This window comes from Oratosquilla oratoria, chromosome 13, assembly GCF_046742065.1.
Source record: "Oratosquilla oratoria isolate Oo_2021 chromosome 13, ASM4674206v1, whole genome shotgun sequence".
NCBI classification, from domain to species: Eukaryota; Metazoa; Arthropoda; class Malacostraca; order Stomatopoda; family Squillidae; genus Oratosquilla; species Oratosquilla oratoria.
Genome location: NC_134789.1, coordinates 37248123 through 37271459, shown reverse-complemented (window position 1 = coordinate 37271459; position 23337 = coordinate 37248123). Strand labels below are relative to the sequence as shown.

General features: G+C 37.8%; 2 protein-coding genes across 8 annotated transcripts in view; both read left to right on the top strand.

Moving 5' to 3' along the window:
* Positions 1 to 5936, top strand: part of LOC143032385 (luciferin 4-monooxygenase-like) — a 47375-nt gene extending 41439 nt beyond the window's left edge. For all 3 annotated transcript variants that reach the window (XM_076197067.1, XM_076197065.1, XM_076197066.1), the window contains 3 exons: positions 1656 to 1883; positions 2512 to 2677; positions 5793 to 5936. In XM_076197067.1, the coding sequence (XP_076053182.1) occupies positions 1656 to 1883; positions 2512 to 2677; positions 5793 to 5932 (534 nt within the window). In that variant the 3' untranslated portion in view covers positions 5933 to 5936. The remainder of the gene's footprint in view (positions 1 to 1655; positions 1884 to 2511; positions 2678 to 5792) is intronic.
* A 10313-nt stretch (positions 5937 to 16249) lies between these two features.
* The window catches only part of LOC143032384 (uncharacterized), a 225827-nt gene continuing 218739 nt past the window's right edge, over positions 16250 to 23337 (top strand). For 3 of the 5 annotated variants that reach the window (XM_076197063.1, XM_076197060.1, XM_076197061.1), the window contains exon 1: positions 16255 to 16480. The gene's annotated coding sequence lies outside the window, so the exon portion shown is untranslated. Of the gene's footprint in view, positions 16481 to 23337 lie in introns of all 5 variants that reach the window. The other 2 variants (XM_076197064.1, XM_076197062.1) reach the window with 1 other exon arrangement.

Below are 23337 nucleotides of genomic sequence, written 5' to 3'. Positions count from 1 at the left end.
TCATTCCCAGTTACAGTTATTGTCAAACATTTCACTGTTTACTGTCCAAATGAATAAACAAAATGAATAAATAAATTCATGAATACATAAATAAAATCGGACTCAAGTGCCTCGATGTGGAACCCATATCCAGCCCCACTGTTATTGTCAAACATTTTAGTATAAAAAAAAAAAAAAAAAAAAAAAAAATCCATCATCAATACTCGTTCATGTGTACCATGTTTAGTGTGCACATCCACTTGTGCACACGGAGGTCCGGGTCCGAATCCCGCCCAGGGCTGAAATAGTTTTAATATTACTGCGCTGCGAGTCGTTACTCCAACTCTCGTGGGCGGGTAGTTGTGTGTGTGTGCGTGTAAGGTCACAGCATTACCCATAGATCGGTCAAATATGAGCTCTGAGCTCTCTTCCGGGAGGGAAATAGCTGTCGATCACTCGTCCAACACGTGATCCAAGACCATGGAGAAACACATAAACAGAACTGCTGGTAAATAAAATAAACTGTCACTCGAGGCTGAGACTTCAGGCCCCAAATGAAGATAAAATGATTCATGACGACTACAGACGACAAGATACGAGATGAAACGAAACAGAGATTAGATCTATAATGACATAAACATTTGAGGAGACAAACCCACACATTTCGACATCCCCACACGAGGAAATATACAACGAAAACGAAACGAAGCAAGGACACGCGCACACGCGGAGATGTAATATATCTGTGTGTGTTCACGAGACCCATTTTACTGCATGTGAGTACACACAAGGGATTGGGTTATGTGCGTAAGCTCAGATCATTGCCCAGCTGTCGCTCTCCGTGCGGTATCTGAGCGCTCGTCAGGGACGGTCATAGCTGTCAGTCATGAGTCCAGCACGTGGTTCAGTACGGCGGTGGATCACAACAGATGTGTATTTATGATAAAGTTTCCTCCAGTCCACATTCTCTCGAACAGTCTCTCTCTCTCTCTCTCTCTCTCTCTCTCACACACACACACACACACACACACATGCCCACATACACAGTTTTCCACACAGAGTGGTGGACATTTGGAACAAGCTGGTCGAAACAGTAGTGTATGCAAAAACCATACACGAATGAGCAAACCAGACACTGCGAGATACAAAGGCGGGACACCACGAGCGTAAACTAGGTAAATACGCACACGCACCCATACACACGACACGATGGCGCCACTACGGCGGTCCGGGTTCGAATCCCGCCCAGGGCTGAAATAATTTCAGTAACGTTGTGCTGCGAGTCGTTACTCCAACTTTCGTGGGCGGGGAGTTGGGTGTGTGTGTGCGTGTAAGGTCACAGCATTACCCATAGATCGGTCATATGTGAGCTTTGAGCTCTCTTCCGGGAGGGAAATAGCTGTCGATCACAAGTCCAACACATGGTCCAAGGCCATGGTGAATCACACACACACACACACACACACACACACACACACACACACACACACACACACACACACACACACACACACACACACACACACACACACACACACACACACAGTAAACCATCCAAATATTCTTCCAGACAAACTAAGGAGAAAGAAAGACGAGGTTAGTACAAGCCACACTTAGTCGTATAAAAACCAGTCTAGGTAAATACAGAACCACTTAGAAGTATTGTGTATCATCAGATTGTCGACGTTGAGACGGGAGAGATGCTGGGCGAGAACGCAGAAGGAGAAGTATGCGTTCGAGGTCCAGCCATCATGATCGGGTACGTCGGGAACCCTGAAGCTACATCCAAGACCATCGACGAAGAAGGATGGCTACACACGGGAGACCTGGGCTACTTCGATGACGAAGAGTTTCTCTTCCTCACAGATCGAATGAAAGATTTGATCAAAGTCAAAGGATTCCAGGTAAGCTGACCGGAGGGAATCGCCAGTAACGGCGAATGTCAAACCAAATAATTTCCGGCAAGCAAGGCCCCTTAAGTTTTGTTGTCATATTGAATACAAAGAACATAATTAACTTTATTGTCCCAATATAAACAACAATATTAAATATCTTCACGAGGAAATTTCTGGGAATAATGTTGCGACCGTTACCAGTTTATTTGAGGCTACGGTCATATGCTAAGAGGCAGAGCTGGGCGCGTTCCTCGTTGCGTTTTGTTTTAGTTTGGCCGCGGTTAGCGCTCCCAAACTATTGAAGCAATATACTGTAGGTGCCGGTATTGTATGTGACCTACGAAATTTTTCATTGGTGTAGTATGTGGCCTACCGGACTTTTATTTCGGTATGAACTTGTCTCTTAAGGTTTAATAGTTTGGGAGCGTTAATCGCGGCCAAACTAACGCGGAACGCACTCAGGAACGCATAGATGAACGCACCCAGCTCTGCTAAGAGGAACCTCAGTCAACAGGCAAGATACATCAAATCTCTTGAACTCAAAGTACAGCAGAGCCGTTCACAGTACCAGTTACTTAAGCCGAGTTGGACTAAATAAAAGCGACGCTAATGACACAGATTCCTTCGATCCAAATAGGTGTCTCCTTCCGAGCTGGAGAAGATCATCCTGACGGAGAAGGGCGTGGCTGAGGCCGCTGTGGTGGGCGTCCAGAACGACAGAACAGGCGAAGCGCCGAGGGCCTATGTGGTCCCGCGCCCCGGTGTGGCGTTGGACGGAGAGTACCTTCAGAAGAAGGTGGCAGGTAAGTGTGGAGTCACAGGATACTATGAGGCAGATTCACAAAACAAGTAATACCAATAACGATAACAATAATGCCAATCGCAATGATGTTAATGGCGATGATAATAACATTAATCGTTCGAACCTGTAATATTGACCTTGAATGACAGTAATACTGTCAGATCATAATTCCATTCGGATCCTAATTATTGCAATATTGTTTCGTTGCGCCGTAGATAACGGTACTATTGTTTACGGTAGTGTATTTCCAGAGCAACAAGATAATAAGAAAATCAGTCACTATACTAAATTTAGGTACAATTCCGACACTACAAGAAACAGATGGACGTAGAAGTAGCTGGTACACTGGGAAATATAAGCATAGCTTTTTCTATAGTTATATGTATACCACTATACATTTTTTTTTTTTTACAAAACGAGATGGCTAAGTCAAAGATCATACCCACATAAAATATAATACAATCAGAAATAAGCTCCACCGCAAGGACTCGAACCTTTGCCTTAGCGACTGCTTATTATGAAGCAAAGACGATAGGTTTGAGCCAACCGGACCGTATAAAAGGAACAGTCTGCCTGGCTGAAAGCTATCGTCTTTGCTTCATAACAAGCAGTCGCTAAGGCAAAGGTTCGAACTCATGCGGAACTTATTTCCATTTGTCACAATGACACACAGCTTATCAGACGGCTCGCCATAATAAAGACACGGTGAAATTAGAATAGAGACTGAGCTAAGCCTAGTACCGTCGGGGAACTACCAAGTCGTAGTCCAGGTCGTTCCTTTTGAACGGTCCGGCTGGCTCAACACTATCGTCTTTGCTTCATAATAAGCAGTCGCTGAGGCAAAGGTTCGAGTCCTTGCGGTACAGCATATTTCCATTTGTCACAATGACACACATAATACAATCAATCGCCCCTATAATCTCAGCACCTCGGAGGTGAAGTGTCCACAATTCTCGAGTCAAAAGCAACGCAGTGAGGGTTCTACACCCGGAGTCGATTATCTGTACCACTTCACCGTGTGACAACCCTTCCACCCCACCTCCTCCTCATCTACTCAAAATGAATTATGGAGCAGATAGGGACACCCTTTCGGGCAGCGCCATCTATTCATTTATTCAAACATCTCCTCCATTAGCTCTAATCTTTTTTGATATCTCTTCCCTGCCGAGCATACATTCCACTCACAGTCACGATAAAAAAAAATACGTTCCGGTTCTCACAACGTCTGAATAATCTTTGTCAGGTACGTGATATATATTTCTATGTAGTGCTTATCTTACCGTTAGGTAATTTTCTTAAGCAAACAGAAAATAAGTTACCAGATAAATAATCCTAAAGTTGCATCATGAAAATCTCTGGGTCTAAACTTTAGCTTGTGTTTGTACGTCCAAAGCCTCCCATCATCCCATCCATATTATTTTCGATCTTCCTCACTAATTCACTCCATCTACCTCTTCATTTCGCTTTTTCCCCCTTCATTCTTGTCTTCTTTATTCATTCTTTCCATATGCTCAAAGCACCTCAGCAGTTTCTTCTATCCTCTTCGACAACTCTTCCCATACTTTATTTTCTACCTCAACTCTACATTTCTCAATTCATTCTTGTAACACCCGCCGTATTTCTCAAATCCTTCAATCAAAGAACGTGTAGTCTATTCTTCCCGCTTTCTTTATATTCCATATCCATGTTTCATACAATACTGCGGTGTACAGGGCGGCTATACAATAATAAATATATATATTGATAAATAAACAAAACCGGAAATATGTACATAAAAACACAAGAAATGTCACCATTACAGTGGGTAAAATCACTCCCTCACCTAATTTTCTCTACACGTTCATCCCCAGATATGGATATCTCCTTACAGTTTTTATTTCACCCATACATATACTGTACTCGCTTCAATTCATCTCCACAGCTGTTTCTCAATTAACTGCAGCTTGTGATTCCAGATCCCTCAATTTCACCAATCTCTCCAGCCTCTCACTGTTCACATTCAATATTCAACCTGCCACCATCTTCATTCCCGGTACATCTAGTCATCGTACATTCTATTATCAATCCTGCTCAGGTTCCTCACAGACCCTTACAAGCTCATCCACCAACTTCGTTAGTCTGTCATAATCCGCCACAAGCGCAGGGTTATCCGCAAATAACATTTGGTTCATATTCCCATGCCTCTAACCTAATCCCAAGCTTCTACGTCGCAGTCTCGCGTTCATCTCCCTTTCGCAACTTTGTTAGACAACCATGGCGACATTACACAACCCTCACGGAGTTCCACGTTCACCAAAACTCGCTCACTTTCTGTTATACTTACCTCCGTGGCATTCCGTCGATATCAAAGGAGTTACTGTCTATTCCAAAGAACTTTTTCGGTCCCAGGGGGCACTCTGTTGTGGTTGTGGTATTCAATTCCGTTCCCCCCACCATCCGCCACCCCCAACGCCGCCAGGGTATCACGGCCGCTCTTTGCATTTTCATTTCTTTGAAGTAGGTGGCGTCGTTGTTGATTTTGTTTTGGGTAATAATATATAATTTTTATACAGATAGGGGTGGGTGGATCCTAGCCAGAGGGGGCTTTCAATAAATCAAGAATCCCCCCTAAACCTTACCCTTCGCCCCGTCAGGATGGATTTCCGTAAGCTGCGTAGTCATCTGTCCACAACCTTTAAAAAAAAAAAAAAAAAAAAAAAAAAAGGTCAATGTCGTGAAAGCATTATTCTAAGGACCAGAAGGTTTTCAACGCAGCTGATTAAAATCGTCTGTAGACAGCCATAATAAAAATCCTATAGCTTCACGAAGTCAAGGATTCATTATTAATGTTTTAATTAGGAAGAAACGAACACCTGAATAAGGTCGTCTGGAAAAAAATAATTACTAATTATTTGGTTAATGTGATTTTCATCACTCCGAAGCAATAATTGACTTCCTTTTTAATTCTTATTTGCATATTTATCTATTATTCATCAATGTTCATAGTTTTATTTATTTGTTCATTCATTAATTCATTTATTTATCCGTTTTTAACTATTTAACTATTTATTTATTTGTTATTCATTTATAGATCTATTTATATATATATATTCACTTGTTTATTTGTTTTATTGCAGAGCAAGTGGCGCCTTACAAACAACTCTCCGGAGGCGTTCAGTTCGTGGCGTGGCTGCCGAAGAATCACCTGGGCAAAGTCGTCAAGAAAAAACTCAAAACGGACCCCCCACCTCCCCCAAACCCCGTCTCCAAACTCTGAAAAATCGCTCTCCCGCTCCTCTTCTTCCTCCCTCCCCCCTCCTCCTCCTCCTCATTCTCCACCCCTACCCTCTCCTCCTCCTTCCTCCTCCCAACCCTCCTACTCCTCCCTCTTCATCCCCCTCCTCCTCCTCCCCTTCATCCCCCTCCTCCTCCTCTCCTTCCTCCTCCTCTTCCTCTCCTTCCTCCTCCTCATTCTCCACCCCTACCCTCTCCTCCACCTTCCTCCTCCCCTCCCTCCTACTCCTCCCTCTTCATCCCCCTCCTCCTCCTCCCTTCTCCTCCCCTCCCTCCTACTCCTCCCTCTTCATCCCCCTCCTCCTCCTCCTTCCCCTTCTCCTCCTCCCCTCCCCCTCCCTCTTCATCCCTCCTCCTCCTCCCCACCTTCCTCCTCCTCTTCCTCTCCTTCCTCCTCCTCCTCCCCTCCCCCTCCCTCTTCATCCCTCCTCCTCCTCCCCACCTTCCTCCTCCTCTTCCTTTCCTTCCTCCTCCTCCTCCCTCCTCATCCCCTCTACTGTTGTTTTTCCATTATGGACGCTCCACATATCCTCCTCCCCCCCCCCAACCCTTACTTGACGCTTTGGGTTACCTTCTCGTTATCACGCGAGCCCGAGCTCGATTCCAGACACCTAGACTACCCAAAGTTTAAACAAGAACAGGGTACTTCACTCCGGAGAGGAAAAACTAACGGAATGACGTCATGACTGTGGCCCACCTCCTCATGACGTCATATCGTTAGTTTCGTCCCCCGAAGTGAAGCGGCCTATTCTTGTTTCGACTTTGCGCGTAGAAGGCGGGGCTTACGTAAGGAGAGACGTTGAACTACGGCTGAAACCGCCAAATTGTCATATTGTTCGTAAAGGCGATTATTATATTGATCTTTGTACTGAATTCAAACCACTTTTTTTATCTTGAGGTATTTTTTTTTCTTAAGATTTTTCATCAACATCTCTCTTCCGAGTCGATTCTGTAATACTTTCCAACTCTCTGATGGCGGTTTTCGACTTTCTTGTTCATCGTGGCTGCCGCCAAGTGATTAAATTCGACTGAAGGCACACACCCCAATCCCCTGAAGACGATGAAAAGTTAAAAAGAAAAAAAATGTCTTTTCTGTCTCTTCCCCACAATATTCTATTTTTTTTTTATCTAATCCACAAGATTTTTTTTGTCATCGCAGGAAACCCACCATCCCCTGAAGACGATGAAAAGTTAATAAAAAAAAAATTCTGTCTCTTCTTAACAGTATTTTATTTTTTCATTATTATTATTATTATTATTTAATTATTATTATTATTATTATTATTATTATTATTATTATTATTACTATTATTGTCATTATTATTATTATTGTTATTATTATTACCGGTATTATTATTGTTAAATTGGATAGCTGACGTTCTGACGATTTGTGTAACTGATCGCTCAAAATTGCAGAACACCTTTTTTTCCTCATCGTTCAATGTGGAACAGAAGTTTCCGATATTCATTTATTATTATTATGATATTATAATATTCATCTATTATTATTATTATTAAAAAAAATGTCATCTTTGTTCGTACCCCCCTCAACCCAACGACACACTTTGAGGCTTTCATCCATGGTTAGACGCGCAAGGTCCCAATCAGTCTACCTCGAGTTACGGCGCCGAGAAAGGACGAGTAATGACGTAAGTCGAGTCACTATAACAGTTCGTATGCGGCTTTGAGAATCCACTGCAGAATCCTCGGTCTATCCCGTGAAGGACGATACATCTGTGAATGGAGAGGCTGATCATGCCTTTGTTCTATAATTCCTGAACCTTAATGATAATTATCCTTTGTTTCCATGGTGGCGTCTGGTCGTTAAGCCATTCATGCACGGAAGGTCCATTTCCCAGACGAATAAATTCGTCTGGCGTCAGAGGAGACAAAATCCCAAAGGGGCCAATGTAGAAGTTCCTGACATTCTTTCAGCAAAAAAAAAAAAAAAAAAAAAAAAAAAAAAAAATCGTTTGTCGCTAACCAGAATAAAGTTTCTGAAGCTCAAGACCAGCTGAAGAGTGTGACGTCATATTAGGAAAGATGTGGTGACTGCCACCAGTCCTGGCAGTCGTAACACATCGGGCAAAGATGATGTTTTCGATCTAACTTAAACGTCTGCTCACCGTCGTCTCTTTTTAAATTTCTTTGCTCATTCCATTTTCTGTGTATAGTTGTTCGTTCGTCATTTGTCAGTAAAGAACCTCAAGGGTCGTTTGCTCTTTTTAACCCCCTCCCTCCCCCTCTCTCTTTTATCTCTTTCTCTCTCTGTCTCTCTTAATCTCCCCCCTCTCTTTTATCTCTTTCTCTCTCTGTCTCTCTTAATCTCCCCCCTCTCTCTCTCCTTGCCTCTCTCTCACCCTATCTCTATGCCTATCTCTGTCTCTGTCGCTCTCTCACTCTCTTTTTCGTCTCTCTCACTCATTTATTGTTGAAAATTATTTCTAAGGTGAAGCAAAAATTTATGAAAAATATTTCTAATCCTTCCTATATTCCTTATCCAGAAGTCTCCTATTAGGAACATCTGCGAATATACATATATATATATATATATATATATATATATATATATATATATATATATATATATATATATATATATATATATATACACAGACTGAATGAAATTAAATAATGGGTAATTATATTCTTTTAATCGTTTTCGGGTGTAAAAACGCCCATAAGTAAATACTCTTTAGGCTGAATAAAACTAAAAGATAATGTTATTATTATTTTTTTCTGTTATTTGTTTTCATACTCAGGTGTAAATATGCATTTCTGTGTGAGCAAAAACTCACGAAAAAGTGATACAATTTGTCCCTATTTGTTCTCAGGTGCTTGTATAACAATTTTATTTCTAAACAAAATAAAAAAAGAACAGTATATCTATCTCTTTTTCATTTCTCCTTTCGCATTTAAGTACACTAGCCTATATAAACAATGCCTAGACTGAAAGAAAAATAACTGGTTAATGAAAGCAGGTTTCACAGTGTTCACCTCTCTCGTATTTCTGACCCGGGGCAGTGAGCGGGATACAGGTATGACCGGACATCCACGGGGAGCTAAGATGAGACAGGGGGGGGAAAGGGTGGAATGGGTGGAAGTAGATACTTACCTTTTGACTTGGCTACCTTCCTTATAAGGGGGGAAAAGCATTTGGTATATAGATAGTATTTGTATGTACACAAACCTATGGGAGATAGTTATGATTATACAAAAAGAGGCAAACTTATGTTTACATCTTTTCAACCAAATGGCGCCATTTATTTATTAGGTTCTGTCGGGCACCAATTGAGAATAGACTGAAGAAGATTAAATCTCTCTCTCTCTTTCTCTCTCTCTCTCTCCATGAGAAAGGGAGACGTCCTCTCCATTTCATAAACATCATGTTTATGCATTAGAGTATATTTACATAAATTAACTTAACAAGGATGAAATCAAAACGGTTACTTCCGAATTCTCTCTCTCCACTCAACCTCCCCTCTCTTTCTCTCCCCTCTCTCTCTCTCTCTGTCCCTCTCTCTCTGTCCCTCCCTCTCTCTCTCTGTCCCCTCTATCTCTCTGTCAATCTCTTTTCCTGTCTGTCTTTCTCTTTGCCTCTGTCTCTCTGTCCCCTCTATCTCTGGCAATCTCTTTTCCTGTCTTTCTTTCTCTCTGCCTCTCTCTCTCTGTCCCCTCTATCTCTCTGTCCATCTCTCTCTTTTTCTGTCTTTCTCTCTGTCTCTCTCTATCTGTCTCTTTCTATCTGTCTCTTTTTCCTGATGTACTGCAGACTTGGATTCCAAGTATCACCGACAATCTTGTAGTTCTCAATTTCGCCAACAGATGGCATTATAACTCATGTTTCGGAGGATCAGGGTGGGGAAGTGGAGGTGGCGTAAAAGGAAAGTCCTGAAAGGGTCAACCTCACTTAACCTCGTCGTTATTAAAAATATTCTTTAAGAAAATTTCTTTTATGGACACCAGTCGGTTTTTTTTCGGATTGGAGCAAGTGGCTTCGCTGAAGAAACGAAAATAGCTAAGATCGCAGATTTGAACATTTTGATCAGAATATTTCAGAGAACAATGAGGACATAGTCATTTCTTGGAAAAAAAAACGAACAGAAGGAAGGCAGCATAAAGTTCGAGCATAAAAAAACAAAACACAAAAAAACGAGGTAATATAGGTCACTTAGAAACACAATAGATAGAGAAACGTTGAATTTCTAACAATTAGAAATTTTAGGATCACTTTGATGAGCACTCAAACTTTCTTTTTCGACCTCGCTATGGACCCAAAGGTCTCCTTTCGGCTTTCGTGCTCTATTATAACGTCTAAGTTTAATTAAAATGATCCGAAATCGTGCTAAAAGGAAAATCTGAAACATAATTCATAGTTACAAGGGACAAGCGTGTCCAATGGTGCGGAGAGTGTGGGTGGCCAGCCTGGAGCTCCGCAAAAAAAAAAAAAAAAAAGAAAAAAAGAAAAAGAAAAAAAAAAAAAAAAGAATAAATAGATAAATAAATAAAAATAAATAATAAAATAAAATAGAATAAGATAAAATAAAATAAATAAGTAAATAAAAATAAATAAATAGATAAATGAATAACAATAAATAAATAAATAGATGAATAGATAAATAAAAATAGTGGATATTGTTTTCGTCAAACGAGCAGAAAACTTAGTAAAGAACTGAAAGGAAATGACACGTTATCACATGGCGGCAGCTAAGCCCAGAATAAGGTACCAACAAGTACGAAAGGTGCTGTTTGGAGTGCCTCTGGTGTGAATGAAATCGCCTGACGACAGATAGAATAAAAAGTAAAAGTGCCGTCAGGTAAGGAAGGGGGTTCGTTGGAGTCGAACAGGCGCGTGTGTAGGATTAAGAAAGTCTGATGTCATGGGAAGAAAGTGTTATGGACAATAAAAGCACCATAAACAAATTGTATATTGTATTGAGCCTCCTTTCACTATATATATATATATATATATATATATATATATATATATATATATATATATATATATATATATATATATATATATATATATATATATATATATATATACACACACCGAGTTAAACACGACAGCATTTTGGCACTGATTAATCTTCTTATTAAGAAGTGCCAAAATGCTTTCGTGTTTAACTCGGTGTGTATTAGTGAGAATCTGCACCCTAAATATACAATATATGTATATATATATATATATATATATATATATATATATATATATATACAGTATATATACACACAAACGTGTTTACGCGTTGAAGGTTGATACACGACTGACGTCTCGCCTCGCTACCAACTCAAGATTTCGCGGCGAACTCAAAGAGGCTCGCGTGGGCTTAATTAAAATTTAAGTCTTACATTGTACATACAGTTTAACTACAGTAAAATAAGCTAACAATACAATCAATAATCAATAACACAATGGTTAATAATACAACCAATGGTTGATAATACACACACCATCACAAAAGAACATGAAGGACAAATGTTGAAAGATCGAAAAGGAAGGAACTTAAAGCAAAATCTTCCGCTTAGAAACGAGAAGCTTCTGCAGAAGAGGATTCTTTGCTGGCGAAGCTTGTTTGGGGAATATAATAATGACTTGCCAAGGCTCCTGCACGTGTGTCTGGAGAACAGAGGCAGCAGGAAACAAAAGGAAGAGGGAACACTGAGACACGGAAAAATATAAATCTCGGTTTCATAGGAGGAAGACCTCATTCAGACGACGAGACTTCTCTTTTAATGTAATCCGTCTTCATGACTAGGAGGCTCGCTGGCCGAGCGGGCTAGGGCGCCTTTACTTGCGGCCGAAGGTCGAGGGGATGGCGGTTCGAACCCAGCCACCGGCGAAGCTGAACCAAAGGCATGTTTCATCAAGTCCACGCTGTAAATTTCTCTGTAAGGGGTACCGTTCTAATCTCCCGATAAGCCGGGTGTGTGTGTGTGTGTGTGTGTGACGTTAAGCCACATCATCATCATCATCATCATGGCCATGACTGAGTAAAATATTCGTAGAGGCCCTCCCCACCCCCACCCTCACAATCCACCCCCCACCAATCAAATATTTCAGAAAACCAATGTTCTGTAGTTTGATTCACGTAAGCCTAATATTGATTCATAACACAAATCTCTCGTTGTTGCTCTTTTTGTGGTGGTATCCCAACGTCATACCCGTGGAGTTTGGCAGAAAAACAAATAAATTTTAGTAGAAATAATACTATCATAGCATGAAAAAACAATAGCATTCTGATTTCTGATATCCTAACTTAACGTAAATGTTGAAACATTCGCAAGCATTTTTATTTTTTATTTAAAGATCTATCTTTTTCTATTAAATTTCTTCTCAATGCAATATCACCACAGATAAATGATAACGGGTGATTTTAGTTTCCAAAATAATATCCAAAACTTTGTCCTCTTCGTCTCTCCGCTATAAACGCGTCGACGAAACGTTGGAAAACAAAAGAGGAGCGGTATATACACGACCAAAGAAAATCTATATCACGAAAACTATTTACTGGCGGAAAAAATTGATAAAAAAAAGTATAACAGACGAGGTAAGTTGATTAAAATATTATCATTATCATTATTATTATTATCATCACTATTGATAATAATAATAATAATAATAATAATAATAATAATAATAATAATGATAATAATGATAATAATGATAATAATGATAATAATGATAATAATGATAATAATGATAATAATGATAATAATGATAATAATGATAATAATGATAATAATGATAATAATGATAATAATGATAATAATAATAACAATAAAAATAAAAACAACAATAACATAATAAAAACAATAAAAACAATAACAATAAAAACAATAACAATATTAATAATACCACTAATAATAATAATAATAATAGTAATGATAATACCACTAATAATGATAATGATAATGATAATACTAATGATAATGATAAGAATAACAATGATAGTAACAAAAACAACAACAATAACAATATTAGTAATAATAATAATAACAATAACAACAATGACAACAATAGAAATAATAATAACAACAATAACAATAAAAATAATAAATAATAATAATAATAATTATAATAATAATGATAATAATAATAAAACAATAAAAATAATAATACATAGACATCTAAACTGAATTTGACTTTCTCCTTCACTAAATTCATTTCTTTTCAAAAGAGGTTTGTGGGAGGATCAATTGCTCGTTATTGAAGCTTTAAGAGTTTTAAACAGCAGCTTCCTTTATCAGGGTTGTAGAGCCTATCTTTAGAAGAGAAGTGCAGCGGACCATCCTCAGACGCGAAATAAATAAATAGATAAAATAAAATAAATAAATAAATAAATATAAATAGATTGATAAATGAAATGAATAGATAAATAAATAAAAAAAGTACACCCTATGTTCAGTTGTGATATGCTGTATTCCTTGTGTCTAGGTAGATCAGGTCCAAATTAATGCACCCGTTGATGCTCTATTTTTTGTTGATCGGGCTTCTGGAAATGATCTTCTTTTCTTTCTTCTTTTTACTACATTTCATTTTATTTCTTTTTCTATTTCTTCCGTGAGTGAATATGAAATGTACGCCTGTGTGTACATAAGTTTATCTTTGTGTGTGTGAAAGTGACTTGGTTAATACTTCCTTGGTCGTATATGTATGTATATCTAATTTGATCTAATTTAATCTTGTTAACCAGGTCATTGGCAAGGAAGGATTCCGGTATGCACTGGGAGATGACTTCCTTTTCCAGGAAAGCTAGGCACTGATTTAATCTATTACTCGGAAACGTTCCCAGGGAAGACCGACGAAGAGATGGGACAGAGACGAAGCCCTCAGAAAACGGGGAACTTCGCTCGACGACTTCCGTGCCCGAGAGAACTTCCTTGACTCAGAGAACTAGAGGAGGCCAGTCGCCGAGAGGCGTAACGGCCTTCAGGGAGAGGTGAGAAGATCCGGAAATTAATTCACAAACAGAATAGTAAATGCTACTTTCTCATTAAGAAACGATTAGACAACTTTATGGATGGGGATGACAGGTGGTGATGGATACGGAGCTGCCTGGTGTATGCCTTATGGTCTCTTGCATTCTCCTTCATTCCTATGTTCTTATACACACATATATTTGTATGTGAACACATGCGGATGAGTACGTGGGGACATTTGTGATCATTTGTCTGTAGATGCTTGCATGCACCTGGTACTCGTTGGTACGGGACAGGGAAGGAACCTGGGCAGCCTCAGTTCCAGCAGCGGGCAATATAAAGAACTTTTGATCAGTATACACCATCACACCCTTGAAGACGGTCCTAGGACTAGGACCGAAGTGTCGGGCAATAAACCTCCCTCGTTGAGTTTCGTGTTTACGCTTCCTACTTCTTCATGGATCCCAGACTGTAGATCTTTACACATATTGTATACACACGTTATATATATACATATATATACACACACACACACAAGGGTAGTCCCAGAAGCAATGCCTCCTATCTTTTCATTCTGTACCAAGGGACCCGAGGGGATTGTTTATAACACTACGGTGATGACTAAACTTTTACGCCCATAACCTGATCACGACGATGCTCCTTTGACCTTCACCTCCATTTCTCACCTTCGTTGATCTCGCAGGGATTTTTCGGTGCTTACTATTACCATTATTGTTATTATCATTCTTAGAGTAATCTTCTCTCTAATACAATTTTTGTTAAATTGGATAGCCGTTGACTTTCTGACGATCCGTGTAGTTGATCGCTGAAAATTACGGAAGACTTTTTTTTCCTCATTGTTCAATGTGGACACAGAAGTTTACAGTATGCATCTGGGTACCAGTATCTACATATTTCGAAGTCTCTTGCCTCTTCTTCAGATGGGTGAGGATGGTAATTATTCTGATAATCTGAGTTTACATGCTTAATGTTGAGTGACCTTGCCTAGTGTGGTTTGTGATTTAATGTCCGTGACTGATGTGACCCGACTGTTACTATGGGGTTCTTGTATTTTTTTTTTTTTTTTTGAGGGAAATATTAATTGATTCTGCAGTGTATTTAAAAGTGGTCTGAATTTTTCGATTAAAACAGCTTCTGCTATATGTATTTTGCGGTGACCATTTGTTCAGTAAATGTCGAAAGTATTATTTTCAAAATCTGCTGCTTGTGGTCTTTTGTTATGCTGTGCTGTGTGGTGAGCAAAAATTCCATCGTTGCAACGGTGGTGGCAGAGTATTTTTTCTAGAGAAGTTTTGGTGAATCTAATGGAAGTATATTGAAAGGATGCACAATTCCCTATCTGACATGTGTGTTTATACATTACATTGTTTTCACTGTTCTCTGGTGTTAGCTGTATTATTCCTCATAATGAATGACACTGTTTTATTTGGAAAACTCCCTTTCCTAGACGTCCTTGTTGACGTTAACAACACCAATATTTACACCTCCTTTTTCACAAAGGCCACAAATGACGGGACTTATGAACGCTAGGGGCGAATGCAGAAGTAATTCCAAAAAGTGTTTTGTTACTGCTTTTGCCAAAAGAGCCATTACACACTGTAGCACTTGGCAAGACACTCACGATGAACTGCAATGCATCAGGCAACTCTGAGCCAATAACAGGCTTCCTGGTGCATTTATAGAGCATGGTATTCGCCGTACAATAGAGAGATTCCTTGAACGTTCGTAAAAAAATGATCGTTATTATCATCATTATTACTATTATCATTATTATTATCATTATTATCATCATCATTACTATTATCACCATTATTATCTTTATCATTATTGTTATCATCTAATTTATCATCATCATTATCATCATCATTTTTTATTTGTTAGTTATCATCACTATCATTACTATTACCATTGTTAGTATTTCTGTGGAGATGGTGTCTTATTTTGCATTGCTTCTGACCTGAAGAGTAGGTGGGGCCTTTCATCCAGAAAGGGCTAAGATAAATTTATGTATCTGACCCATTTGTGTGCACGTGTGTGTGGTCAAAACGGCGTGGGTTTTTCCATGAATACAAATTACGTTTAGAATATAAGATTGCTTTTATATATGAAGAGACATCATTGTGTTCCATACTAGGAAATATTTACTAAGTCAAGGATTCCCTGGATCTCTTTATATCGCAGCAAATCAGAGTGATTTCAATTTTGTGACGACTTTTGTTATGAAGCAAATTGCATTGGACGCACCCATGAAGTTGAACGCGACGACGACACAGGATGCGCGCGCAGCCGAGGGGCGGGGCCAACGGGCTGCAAATGCCAGAACCAACTCAGTGACGACAGTCTTCTTGGAACAAGCAAACGTTGTGGATGTGAAACATAGTGACCACTGTATGACAACTTTGCCAACGGAACTGAGAGAAAAAGAAATTTATTTGGAAAGCTTTGCGTGGTAAAGATAAACATAATTTTTTACCAGTGATTGTTTCTCATACATGGAACGAGATGTTACTTGTAAATAATGCTAACTGGCTATCGTTATAAAGTTTTATAGTTACGAGAAGTTGTATGAAGTATCAACGATCAGGTATATAAGAAATTACTTTTTCAAGTTACACACACACACACACACACACACACACACACACACACACACACTTAATTTTGACAAATAAAGATTTAAATGTAACAAAAATAACTGAAGGAAAAATAATGTAGAATCAATTACGATACAAGTTGAAAGCAAACATATGAAGGGTATAAAATTCGTAGTGGTGTATGTGCCCCCCAAAACACAGTCCTGGACAGAAAGTGATCATTCCAAAATATTAGAAGATACAAAATATGAATTAACAAATATACTGAAGGACAGAAGAAATACAGTAATTATGGGTGACTTTAATTCAAAAGAAATATGTTGGGAGGAAATGACAGTGAAGGGCGGAGAGGAACTCTGGGGCAACGTCCTGCTCGACATGACCATCGAATACACAATGACTCAGTGGATAAAGGAAAATACCAGATACAGAGGTAGTGAGGAACCATCAAGGCTGGATTTAATATCTACGAAAGAGCCTGAAATTGTCGATAAAATTGATTACAAAACTCCGATAGGAAAGAGTGACCATGTACTAATACAATTTGAGTTGAAAGAGCAAATGGATCAAAGCAGAAATGATAAATATAGAATTGGAAGACTAACGTACAAAAAAAAAAAAAAAAAATTAAGAGAAACTCAAAAAATTCTTTCGCAACACGAACTGGGAAAAAATCCTAAATGAAGAAACAGGGATGGAAGTGAAATGGAATATATTAAAAAAAGATTATAATGAGGGAGTGAAGAAATATGTACCACAACAAAAAATGGAAAGAACATACATAAAAAGCTGGTACAACAAAAGGTGTAGTGAGGCTAAGGATAAAAGAGACAAAGCTTGGAAGAAATGGAAAAGAGACAAGAAAATAAGAAAATGGCTAATGTACATCAAACTAAGAAATGATTATGTAAAAATACGCAGAGATGAAAAGAGAAACTATGAAAAAAATAATAGAAAAATACAAGGAAGAACCCAAACTATTTTACAGGTATGTAAATGGCAAACTGAAGAACAAACAAGAAATAGAAAAGCTGCGTCAAGGTAAATATAAACATACAGAACTGGAAATAGCTGAAATTATGAACAACCACTTCAAATCAATATTCACAATAGAAAACTCACCTAACTGTGAGGAAATAGAGAAATATCCCCCCCAATGAAATAAATAATTGTAATACAGAAGGAAATCAGCGACCTAATCAAAACCCTTGACATTTGCCTATTTAAACGAGGAAATGATATGAAAATGACTACTCTAATAAGACCAAAACTCGAGTACGCAATAACACTATGGACACCCAGAACCAAAAAGAATATAAAAAAACGAGAAAGAATACAAAGAGCAACAACAAAACTGGCATCAACTGTTTCCAAAATGACATATGAACAAAGACTGTCCAAATTAGAATTACCAACTCTGGAACAAAGAAGGGAAAGAGGAGACCTACTAACTATCTATAGAATTATGAAGGGAATGGAAATCTTGGATAAGAATGATTTATTGAAATGGGACAATGGAAAAACAAGACACGAAAAGACACTAAAAAAAGATAATTACAGAGGAGATCTGAAAAAATAGCTTCTCACACAGAGTAATAGATACTTGGAACAAATTAGACAAAGAAACAGTGTGTGCAAACACTATTCAAGATTTTAAGAAAAAACTTGATGCTGAGAGATACAAAGACGGGTCACCACGAGCATAGCTCCCTTCCCGTATAATACAACTAAGTAAAACTAGGTAAATACACATACACACACGACGCACTCAAAATACATATATATATATACACGCACGCACACACACACACATACATGCACACACACGCGCGAGCACGCACACATATACAGACATGCACGCACGCACACATACATACATGCATACACACACACACACACACGCATACACACGCACACACCCACACAACGCGCACAGATATACACAGGTAAAAACACATACAAACTATGGTGTTGTGGCAACGTCAGTGACTATTAACTCTGCGGTCCCGAGATCGATTCCCGCCAAGGAATTGAATATATATATATATATATATATATGTATGTGTGTGTATATGTATATATTGCAAGCCGTCACTCTTTCCCTTGAGCAAGGAGTAGGGATGTGTATGTAAGGTCATAACATTTTCCTTATGGCTTTTGGAACTCTCTTCTAGAGTGGTAATAGCTGTCGATCACGGTTAAAGCACATGGTCAAAGACCATGGGCAATTAAACACACACACACATGCATACTGTATACGCACAAATAAGTACACACACACACATACACACACACACACACACACAATATATATATATATATGTGTGTGTGTGTGTATATACATATTGATATGCACATGCATTATAAACACATACATATGCATACATATTGCATACATACTGTACACATGTACATACGCACACCCACACCTACACACACACACACACACACACATATATATATATGTGATCAAGACCCTGCGGGTCGAAACGTTAAGGCGTGAAATTCTCCCATTACTCCTCGTCTACTTCTTTCACCTTCAATATATATATATGAATGATGGCTTTTTCCCAATCTGGTAAGTGTCCTTCTGTGTCAACGAGTACTTGGCTTACGAGGGCGTTTGTCTCACGGTGGTGTCTAATGTCCGATTTGTGTTCTCCGAGTCTGTGTGTCAGTCCTCTTTATGTCTCTCCGAATCGCAAAGCAAAATCATCGAATCTCTACACAAAGCTAATTACAACAACAAAAACAAAAGGACAGGAGACTCAAAGTGGGCAAAAGTCACAGGTACTTATGTCCTCAACGAGTGGAACTTTGTATCATTCACAAGACCCCCGGACTAAATGTCACACTCTCCTTGCCACATTTTCCATTTTAGTTCAAATAATTCATATTCTTATTATTTTTCTTTTGCTATCATTATTATTAAGTCTTCTTTTCTACCATTTTTCTTGACACATTGTTATTAATTTATCATTAATTTCCACTACCATTTAAATAATTCCTGTCATTTTAAACATGCGAGTTCCTCTACATTCGGAAAGGTATGCACGCATATTTATACACCACTTTTACCCCTGTAGCAATACTATTTTGAAAATATATGTAGTGAAACCAATCAAGAATATAACTCGGAATAAGACTCCAGTCTATCCTCTTCCATCTAATTCATTATATATCTATATATATATATATATATATATATATATATATACATATATATATATATATACATATACATATATATATATATATATATATATATATATATATATATATATATGTGTGTGTGTGTGTGTGTGTGTGTGTGTGTGTGTGTGTGTGTGTGTACATATATGTACATATATAATATACATCTATACATACATATACAAAAGTACATATACGTATACATACGTATGCATATATATATGTGTATATATATATATATATATATATATATATGTATATATATATGTATATATATATATATATATGTCTGTGTGTGTGTGTGTGTACATATATATACATATACATCTATACATACATATACAAAAGTACATATACGTATTCATACGTATGCATATATATATATATATATATATATATATATATATATATATATATATACATATATGTATATATATATATATATACATATATGTATATATATATATATACATATATGTATATATATATATGTATACATATACATATATGTATATTTATATATATATACATATACATATATATACATATACATATATATACATATATATATGTACATATACATATATATACATATATATATACATATATACACAGGTATATATATATATACATATATACATATACATATATGTATATATATATACACATATATTATATATATGTTATATATATATACACACACACACACACACACATATATATATATATATATATATATATATATATATATATATATATATATATATGTGTGTGTGTGTGTGTGTGTGTGTGTAGTTTATGTTACTGAGGAGTTCACAGCTTCCTTGATTGTCAGGAAATGAAAAAAAAAACCAATTGATTAATCAATTAATTGATTAATTGATTAATTAATTGAATTGATCAATAGATGCATAAATGCTCATCAGCTTCAGGGTAGGCCTATAGCCTGTCCTAATTGATCAGCTTCTGCCATTCTGTCCTATCCTAGAAACTCGTGTCATCCTCAAACTCTTCTAGAGGGTTCTAGAAACCTTCAACTTCTTCTAGAGAGTTCTAGGGGCTTTCAACTTCTAGAGAGTTCTAGGAACCTTCAACTTCTTCTAGAGACTTCTAGGAACCTTCAACTTTTTCTAGAGATTGTTCTAGGAACCTTCAACTTCTTTTAGAGAGTTCTAGGAACCTTCAACTTCTAGAGACTTCTAGGAACCTTCAAATTTTAATAGAGAGTTCTAGGAACCTTTAACTTCTTCTAGAGACTTCTAGGAACCTTCAACTTCTTCTAGAGACTTCTAGGAGTCTTCAACTTCTAGAGACTTCTAGGAATCTTCAACTTCTTCTAGAGACTTCTAGGAACCTTCAACTTCTTCTAGAGAGTTCTAGGAACCTTCAACTTCTAGTGATTTCTAGGGACCTTCAACTTCTTCTAGAGAGTTCTAGAAACCTTCAAATTTTACTAGAGAGTTCTAGGAACCTTCAACTTTTTTCTAGAGATTGTTCTAGGAACCTTCACCTTCTAGAGAGTTCTAGGAACCTTCAACTTCTTCTAGAGAGTTCTAGGAACCTTCAACTTCTTTTAGAGAGTTCTAGGAACCTTCACCTTCTTCTAGAGAGTTCTAGGAACCTTCAACTTCTTCTAGAGAGTTCTAGGAACATTGAACTTCTTCTAGAGATTTCTAGGGACCTTCAACTTCTTCTAGAGAGTTCTAGAAACCTTCAAATTTTACTAGAGAGTTCTAGGAACCTTCAACTTCTTCTAGAGAGTTCTAGGAACCTTCAACTTCTTCTAGAGAGTTCTAGGAACCTTCAACTTCTTCTAGAGAGTTCTAGGAACCTTCAACTTCTTCTAGAGAGTTCTAGGAACCTTCAACTTCTTCTAGAGAGTTCTAGGAACCTTCACCTTCTTCTAGAGAGTTCTAGGAACATTGAACTTCTTCTAGAGAGTTCTAGGGACCTTCAACTTCTTCTAGAGAGTTCTAGAAACCTTCAAATTTTACTAGAGAGTTCTAGGAACCTTCAACTTTTTCTAGAGATTGCTCTAGGAACCTTCAACTTCTTCTAGAGAGTTCTAGGAACTTTCACCTTCTTCTAGAGAGTTCTAGGAACCTTCAACTTCTAGAGAGTTCTAGGAACCTTCAACTTCTTCTAGAGAGCTCTAGAAACCTTCAACTTCTAGAGAGTTCTTGGAACCTTCAAATTCTCCTAGAGAGTTCTAGAAACCTTCAGTCTCTTCTAGAGAGTTCTAGGAACCTTCAACTTCTTCTAGAGCGTTCTAGGAACCTTCAAATTCTCTTGGAGATTTCTAGAAACCTTCAGTCTCTTCTAGAGAGTTCTAGGAACGTTTAACTTCTAGATCGTTCTAGAAACCTTCATCATAGACCAGTTCCCATCCATATATAAATTTTTAGTTTTAGCTTTTTATTCTAGTGTAAAACAATTCTACAAGCAATTCAAGCCAATACTCAGTACAAATTATAAAATCAGCAACTGAATTGATTAACAAATGTATGGAATATAGACCGAGTCACAGATTAGAATGTAATAATATACGTGGGGTTATTAAATAAATAACAATAAAGGGCTCATTTCTATTGAGATTTCTTATATTTCCATTGGGTATTATATAAGAAGGCACCGACAATTGAGAAGGCAAACAAAAGACATATTCCAAGGTTACAGACAAAATGAACAACCTCAAATACAAGAGATTGCCAACCTAAACAAACAGAGAGAAACTAGAAAGAAAAGCAAACAAGAACTAACAGAACAAGAAAAAGAACGACTCCGACTAAAACAAAAGGCGTCACAAATATAATACAAACATGAAGAAAGAAAACTGAGCAAAAATATAATAGATGGGAAAAACGTGGAGACCAATAAACACTATAGAAAATTAAAATATAAACCTACTTACCCATGAAGCAATTGGAACAGTGTGTGTGTGTGTGTGTGTGTGTGTGTGTGTGTGTGTGATTCACCATGGTCTTGGATCACGTGGACTCGTGATCGACAGTTATTAAACTCCCGGATGAGAGCTTATAGCTCGTATGACCGATCAGTGGGTAATACTGTGACCTTACACGCACACACACACAACTCCCCGCCCACAAGAGCTGGAGTAACGACCCGCAGCACAGCGATGCTGAAATTATTACAGCCCTGGGCACGACTCGAACCCGGACCGCCGTAGTGGCAGGCGAGAACCCTAACCCCTGGTCCACGAGGTTGTGGATGCGAGTGTGTGTGATTATTTACACGCACGTGCAAGTGTGTATTTGTCTAACGCCATCTCTCTAATTGTAAAGTGTAAGGAAGGGTCTATTCTCGTAAATCCTCGCTTCTTAGTCACCGCTGATCAAACTTAGCCTTGAAGTATTTTATGGCTTTGAACTTCACCGTTTTATCTTCCAGCCTGCTGCATATTTGATATTCTTCATTCATGCTGCCTTTTCATTTCAGTCTATTGTATTCATTTATTTATTCTTTGAATATGAAATCCTGATACTCTCATCCCAAGAGATCCTCGCTCTCAGTTTTATTCAATTATTAACGTGAATGTTATTTCGCCTCTCACTCTTCCCTCTTTTAATAATAGGAAACTAAATATTTCCAGCCTTGTCATACATGATAGCCACTGTATCATACATACGATTACACA